Below are 7198 nucleotides of genomic sequence, written 5' to 3' on the forward strand. Positions count from 1 at the left end.
CTCCACCTGGCTGGAGGCAGGGCCCCTCTAATTCTGAGGGTAGTACTCACTGGGTTTGTGAAGTTCAGAGGGTTTCCATGGTTCAGAGGGTTGACAGGATTTACGTAGTTCATGGGGTTTACATGGTTCACAGGAACTGTGTGGATGCCATGTACTCCACTTTCACTGCTCACAGTGGACCAGAGCAGCCTCCCTTCTGGACACATTTTCTCTTCTTTTTGGTTTAACTTGTAAGTAGAACTCTCGTGATTGTAGGGCAGAGGTAGGTTTTCCATCCCATCTGCTCATCTGCTCTCCAGACCTACGCAGGAAGGTCCACAGGGTACGTCATGACATGTCCTGCTTCTGTGTAGCTGGTCTCACAGAAAGTCATCTCCTCCTAACAGCTTCAACATGGGCCCATTCAGGACAAGAGTAGGATCTATTCTCCCTCCTGTCTAGTTTTTCAAACAGTTTTTCAAATTATTTCTCCAGGGCTGATACGCAGGCCTGTAGGGGACTGGAGACACTGTCCTCATCCTGTTGTACCCTGGCAGCCACTTCAGTCACTGTTGGTGCCTCACCATCTCGTCCCCACAGCATGGTTGGCAGCGTGTGGACATACATTGCTGGTGCCCTCTGCACAAACTCCCCCAGCGTGGGGCACGGGCCATGGCATCGCACCAGGGTCCACCTCTTGCCTGTCACCATAAACCACCTTGACCAGGATTTTCTCTCACTTCTTCTTCCATGCAGGAGAATGAGGAAAAATTTAGCCCTGTGCAGCTTGTGAGTATGCTGCAGGGAATAGCCTCTGGCATGACCTACCTTTCAGAACACAACTACGTGCACCGGGATCTGGCCGCCCGCAACATCCTGGTAACACGCAGCCTTCAGTGCAAGGTGTCCGACTTCGGCCTCTCCCGGATCCTGGAGAATGATGCAGAGGGAACCTATGAAACCAAGGTAAGGCAAAACCACTCTCTCCGTCCTGTAAATGAACTTGAGTCCCTCAAGCCTTAGAGGGATTTGGATTCTACTGGTGGAATTTCTTCACAATAGGAGACACCAGGAAGGTGTTCCCTCTTCTCCAAGGAAGATTTAGATGGAAAAGTTATGATGAAAACCCATAGTAAAACTGCAAGTCACAGTGTGGATGATTCAGAAGATGATACTTTTCTGTCTGGAGCCCATGCTGAGTTTTTTTGCTAAAAGATTCGGAGGGATTGTGCTTTTGAAATAAGGAGCAAAATAAGAGTTCTGATTTTTTTTTACTTAATTTTAACTAAATCTAGCTTTGAAGACAGCCCTGCTGTGATCAAGGGTTTGGGTTAGAGACATCTACAGCTTCCTTTCAGGGAAAGTTCTGGTGATTCTAATGTGTGGTGTCCAAGTAGGGCTGTGACTGGTACCAGGCTCATACTCCCACAGCGGTGGTTTTGTGTAGCATTTAGCCAAACAGAGGGCTTAAACTCATTCACTTCCCAAGAATGTTCCTGTCCTTTTGAGAAATTCCCCAGGGGTGGCTGCACTTCAAGTGAAGTGATCCCAGTCTTTGCACCACTTTGTGAGCTCCTTGCCTGAAAGCACTGGAGAAATACAGCTCAGTGATACGTGCTGGATACACGACATCTCTCCTCTGTCAACAGGGTGGAAAGATTCCCATCCGGTGGACAGCCCCAGAGGCCATTGCTCACCGGATTTTCACATCAGCCAGTGATGTCTGGAGCTTTGGAATTGTCATGTGGGAAGTGCTGTCATTTGGTGATAAGCCGTATGGGGAGATGACCAATCAAGAGGTAACAGACACGGAGCTTAAGTGCTGATTAAACAAAATAAAAGATGCAAGCAGGCCTAACTTTTGTAGGTCTCCCTCAGCCTGCAGTCTTGACATTGCTGTGAACATGAAACTATTTTGCCTAACTCCCTGCTAAAAATCAATGCAACCAAATCAAGGGCAGTAAGTGTTTGGGCCTCTGAGCCATGTTCAGGTGTCAAAAGCAATGAATGAACTTAAAGACTAGTTAATTCAGCCATGGTCCTTGGCCCTGGAGATGTTCTCTCTTGGGTTGTTTCTCTCCTTCCTCTGGCTCTGGAGTATTATGTCTGGGTCTCATTCTAGGTTCAGCACATCTGTGGGGTTAGCACATGCCGTTGAAATTATTCCTCAGAGTCTGTTTCCCTTCCTCTCACTGGGCTTGTGCCAGGATCATTTGGTCCTCACTTCTCACATGCCCCAAATGGCAAATGGGAGCTAAGCTAGTAGAGGATTGAAAGTGCACGCATGTGCCACTTCACTTTTTGACATCCCTTAGGTGTCCTGGTCCTCTGCTGTGCTGCCCAAACCCTACTTCATACACGTGTCATCTGCTTCACCCCCTCCCTGAGCTCACACTGTGCAGAATGGTGAACTGCCTCCTCCCAGCCCCACAGGGAGCTCCGGCTCCTCTTCCGCACGGTCTGCCCTTGGACAGATCTCCTCCTGTTCCCTGTGCAGGTGATGAAAAGCTTGGAGGACGGGTACCGGCTCCCTCCCCCCGTGGACTGCCCGTCCATTCTCTACGAGCTCATGAAGAGCTGTTGGTCACACGATCGGTTGAGGAGGCCTCATTTTCAGGAAATCCGGGCACAGCTGCAACATTTCATGTCAAGTCCCCACCTTCTGCGGCCTGTGGCAGACTTTGATCCCAGGTAAGCAGGCTGTCACTGAAGGAGGACGGGTTAAGTTGCATATTTTCACCTCGCTGCCTCCAGCAGCAGGAGAGGTAGTGCTAGCAGTGCAGGCTGGAGAGATGAACCTCGAATGCTTTGTGTGCAGAAGGTAGCAGTCATCTGTCTCTCCTGGTGGCAGAGGGGTGGCCGTGGGCCTGGGGAGTCTTAGCCTGCAGAGAGCTGCTAAGTTCGCCTAGTCCTAGCAGAGGGTGCTTGCCCTTTAGCTACTCTCTCGTAGTAGCTAGCAGTGCAGGCTGGAGAGACAAACCTCGAATGGTTTGTGTGCAGAAGGTAGCAGTCATCTGTCTCTCCTGGTGGCAGAGGGGTGGCCGTGGGCCTGGGGAGTCTGACCTCACCCTGCAGAGAGCTGCTAAGTTCGCCTAGTCCTGGCAGAGGGTGCTTGCCCTTTAGCTACTCTCTCGTAGTACTGGCCACTGCCTGGCTAATGAGGGTTTTATCTGCCTTTAGGGTAACACTCCGTCTCCCCAGCTGCAGTGGGTCTGATGGGATCCCCTACAGATCCATCCCCGAGTGGCTGGAATCCATCCGCATGAAGCGCTACATCTCCAACTTCCGCACTGCTGGCCTGGACACCATGGAGTCCATCCTGGAGCTCACTGCTGAGTAAGGGCTCCCACAGGCACCACAGGCTGTGCTACAAATAGCCTGTGCCTGTGCTAGCTAAACAGACACTCGGGGTTGCTTGGAATGCTTCTCTCCTTCCTTCTCTATATAGTGCAATGGAAGTGGGCTGGCTTCTTGCCCTAAAGGGGAAGAATCAGCCTAGGAGGATTTGGATCAGCCCAAACTGATTCCTTAACTGTCCATGTTTGAGACCTTCCCAGGGGCCTGAGCTGCTCTGAACTCACATCAGATACAATCAGCAAGGGGAACCAATAGATGGCAGACAGTTCTCAAACCTGACAGCCTCCCCACCCTTGTAGGACTTGGCAGTTTTCTTGACAGGAACTCCACATGGGCCAGTGCTATTCTGTGCCCTCCCCATCAGCTAGGCACTGGTCTGTCATAGAGTAAAGTCCTTCTTTGCTGCTTAGTACAACTCAGGTCAGATGCTTTACCAGCACAGCTGGGACATCTGGCCAGCTCCAGCCAGGGGAGTGACATAAAACAAACGCGCAGGCACGGATCTGCTCAAGGGTTGAGACATGGCCTGTATCACAACCTGACATGAACACAGTCCTGCTGTAATGAGAGCACAGGCCTAGTCATGGGCTGGGGAAGGCCAGCTGACTGGGTGGGCAGAGATAGCCAGAGAAGAACAGGAACATCTACAAGTTTCTTCCCTCTAGAGAAAAGGTAGACATAGTAGGAGGTGCTGAGGGAAAGGAAGGTTTATGAAGCAATGCCCGGTAACTGTTTCTGCCTTTACCCACATCCCAGTCCCCAGGGAACAAGAGCAGCAATTAATTCTTTCCCTTTCTTTTCCCTTTTCCTTCAGGGATCTGAAACAGATGGGAGTGTCACTTCCAGGCCACCAGAAGAGGATCCTGTGTAGCATCCAAGGCTTTAAGGAGTGATCAGTCATGGCTCTGCTAGGCTTGCTAAATGCCCATTCTTACCAGATATCACTTGGAATCATTCCTATGGCAATTGCTTCCAAATGAGTGACTGGGACAAGCAAAGCAAAACCATCAGAACTGAAGAGGTTCATGAGGCAGCAACACCTGCTCTTATTTCTGTTCCCCCTTCTGTTAGCTCTACAGTTGTAATGATTTAGGGTCGGGGCCACCCCCAGACCTGTAACAGATGCTCTCTGCTAACCCCTGTCCCTTCCCAAAGCAGAAGAGAAAGGGAATAAGGGAGAAGCACTTATAGATTAGAAGAGTAAAACAGCTTTCCTGAAAAGAATAATAACAATAATATTTAAATGGAATGTATACAAATATATACAAAACCAGTATTGAACCCACCCCCCAATGGCAATACATCACCGTTACCCCGATGCTGGGGAGCAGGCCCTGGGGAAAGGTCCCAGGCTGGACTCAGAGTCAGACAGGAACTGGGTACAGGAGCTGGACTCTGGAAGTGCACTCAGAAACACACGGATCAGGATCAGAAGGGATGGAGTCCTCCTCAGATGCCGGCCAGTGAAGAAGAAGACAAAGAGAGCTTGACCCTTGTGATCCTTCAGCTGTCTACTGAATAGGACGGATATGGGATGGAACATCCCACTGGTCAGTCTAGGGTCACCTGTCCTGCCTGCTCCTCCCTGCAGGTGCAGCTTTTGATTTCTGCCCCCCTCTGTGTGGTGCACAGGATTCAGCAGTGACCTCGGTCTGCACACCAATCCCTGGCAGTAACTCTAAACATGGAGTGTTATCACTGCTAGAAGCAGACACTGTCTGTGAAAACATACTGTTAACTTCAGAAAGTTCAGTTAGTTAGAAGAGATTTAGCTAAAAAGTAAAATTACTGAACAGAATTAATTCTGTTCTAACCCAAACCAGAACAACAGTAGCCATCAGTATGTCTCAGAGCACTGGTCTTAGGAACTGTTCTCAACCCTGTCTTCTGTCGTCTGTGCTGTGCAGCACCAAGTAATCCTTGTAGTCCACGTAGTGGAGTTTCAGCCCTTCAGTATGTCACATGGAAACATAAGGATACATACAAAGTGGGTTGAGGGTGGTGGATAATATTTTAAGATTGGAGATGAGGGTTCAGATAGACTGAGAGAGTCAGGGAACATGCACGAGGACATGGCCATGCAGAGACTGGGCCCATTCATTCCTGGCATACATCCCTTCTCACTTCAGCAGCCTTCTGTCTTCCTTATCTTACAACAGGAACAAACTAGTCTTTAACAAGGCTGCTGGTAAGGGATATGTTTTTTTTTAATTCAGCTATTCTTGCCTTAAACACGAACTCATTGTGTACTTTCTGTGGAGAAGCTGGGAGTAGCAGCACACCTTGCTGTGACTTGTGATCATGTAACTTCAGTGAGTTGCTGTTTTGCACATGCACGCTTCCGTGGGAGGAACTACATCTCTTCAACCTGCTTAATACCTTTACTTGTGCCATGGACAGAAAACCCTTTAGGTACTTACTTTTCTCTGCTCCTTTTTAGAAGAGAGAATAGTCTTGTTTGGCTGGATAGGGTATTTGTAACAGAAAAATGTGTAGGTGGTCTGTCTTATTCCTTCTCTGTGGAGGAAATATTATTTATCAGAGCTCAAGACAGTTATAGACTGTAAATAGTATTTTGTAAATAAATCTGTGGCAGAGCAGGCTGTGTTGGAGTTCTTCGGTTTATTTAAAATGGGATTGGGACCTTTACCATATATTTTACAAGTTCCAGCAGGGTCTTTGCATCCATGTTTCATCGTTTCAGCCAGTGGTCTTTGTCCATTTAACTGCAGATTTACTGTGGCCATGCAGTGCCGTTAGTATTAAATGATACAAAGTGCTCCTGGTCACTGCAGACTTTTTTCGCTACACCCAGTTCCAGCTACATCCATCCATTAGCTGTGTCCATCTTTTTACAGCTCCTGTCTTTATTCCTAAGCCATGAGGGGTATTAGAAGCTACTGCTGTAGTTTGCTGAAGTACATGTGAGTAGTTCTTCCTTCCTCCAGAGCAGATTGTCCAGGGGGGAAAAAAAATAATCTCACTCTGATGATCCTAAGGCTTCCTACTACCTGGGAAGTGTAGTCACCTCAAGGTCTATTTGTCATTGCTTGAGCTAAGTCTAGCTGGTGGTTAAGGTGCTGTTCATTCAGCAACCAGTTACTTATTGTAAGTAGCTGTCAGCGTTTCCATAACTGTATAATTCTCTAAATTCTTAAGGCTATATGTTAACACTCCTGCTACTAGGAAGATCTTGCTTAACTATAAATGACAGAAGGGTTCAGAAGCAGAGATCTAAAGAACTGCAGCGTAGAGGAAGAAGGCTGGTTTCTGTTCCAGGTGAGAGCATTCTAACTATCCTTTTGTATACAACAGGAAACAGAGTGTACACTTACCCCAGCCTCTCAAGCCACTTTGACTGCTAAGATGCAGCTGACAAGATAAGCTCTTGCTGTGAGTCTTGTTAGTGCATCAGGCAGTTCTGTCTTAGTAATAGGTGTTGTTAACATAAAGTATAGATAATAAATAAAGTTGCCACATGGCAGATATCCAGGCTAGAAGATAAGCCCTGATGATGCTGACAGCAGATGATAAGCTTGTGTCATGTAGCTGTACACTGCAGCATATCCTTGCAGATGACAGAAGAGTGGGAGTGGCTGATGCACAGATAGGCGTGTTGCCAGTCGGAGAGACCTTAACAGGTGGGAGAAAGGAGAAGAGAGAGGACCTGTGAAGCTGAGTGATGGGAAATGCAGAGCCCTGCAGCTGGGGGGGGAATATCTCCACACACCAGCACATGCTGGAGACTAACTGGCTGGAAAGCAGCTTTGCAAGAGAGGACTTGCAGGTCATAGTGAACAGCAGGTTGCATTTGAGCCAGTCATGTCCTTGTAGCAAAGGAGGCAAACGGCGTCTGGGTGGC

General features: G+C 48.3%; 1 protein-coding gene across 1 annotated transcript in view; it reads left to right on the forward strand.

The window, feature by feature from the left end:
• EPHA1 (EPH receptor A1) overlaps window positions 1–4229 on the forward strand; it is a gene marked incomplete at its 5' end in the record, with an annotated part of 14160 nt that extends 9931 nt beyond the window's left edge. The window contains 5 exons of the mRNA XM_008940879.1: window positions 736–945; window positions 1629–1778; window positions 2477–2670; window positions 3160–3315; window positions 4151–4229. Coding sequence (XP_008939127.1) covers window positions 736–945; window positions 1629–1778; window positions 2477–2670; window positions 3160–3315; window positions 4151–4229 — 789 coding nt within the window. The remainder of the gene's footprint in view (window positions 1–735; window positions 946–1628; window positions 1779–2476; window positions 2671–3159; window positions 3316–4150) is intronic.
• Between the last annotated feature and the right edge of the window lie 2969 nt (window positions 4230–7198).

The sequence above is a fragment of the Merops nubicus genome, unplaced genomic scaffold (assembly GCF_000691845.1).
Source record: "Merops nubicus isolate BGI_N331 unplaced genomic scaffold, ASM69184v1 scaffold12875, whole genome shotgun sequence".
NCBI lineage: Eukaryota > Metazoa > Chordata > Aves > Coraciiformes > Meropidae > Merops > Merops nubicus.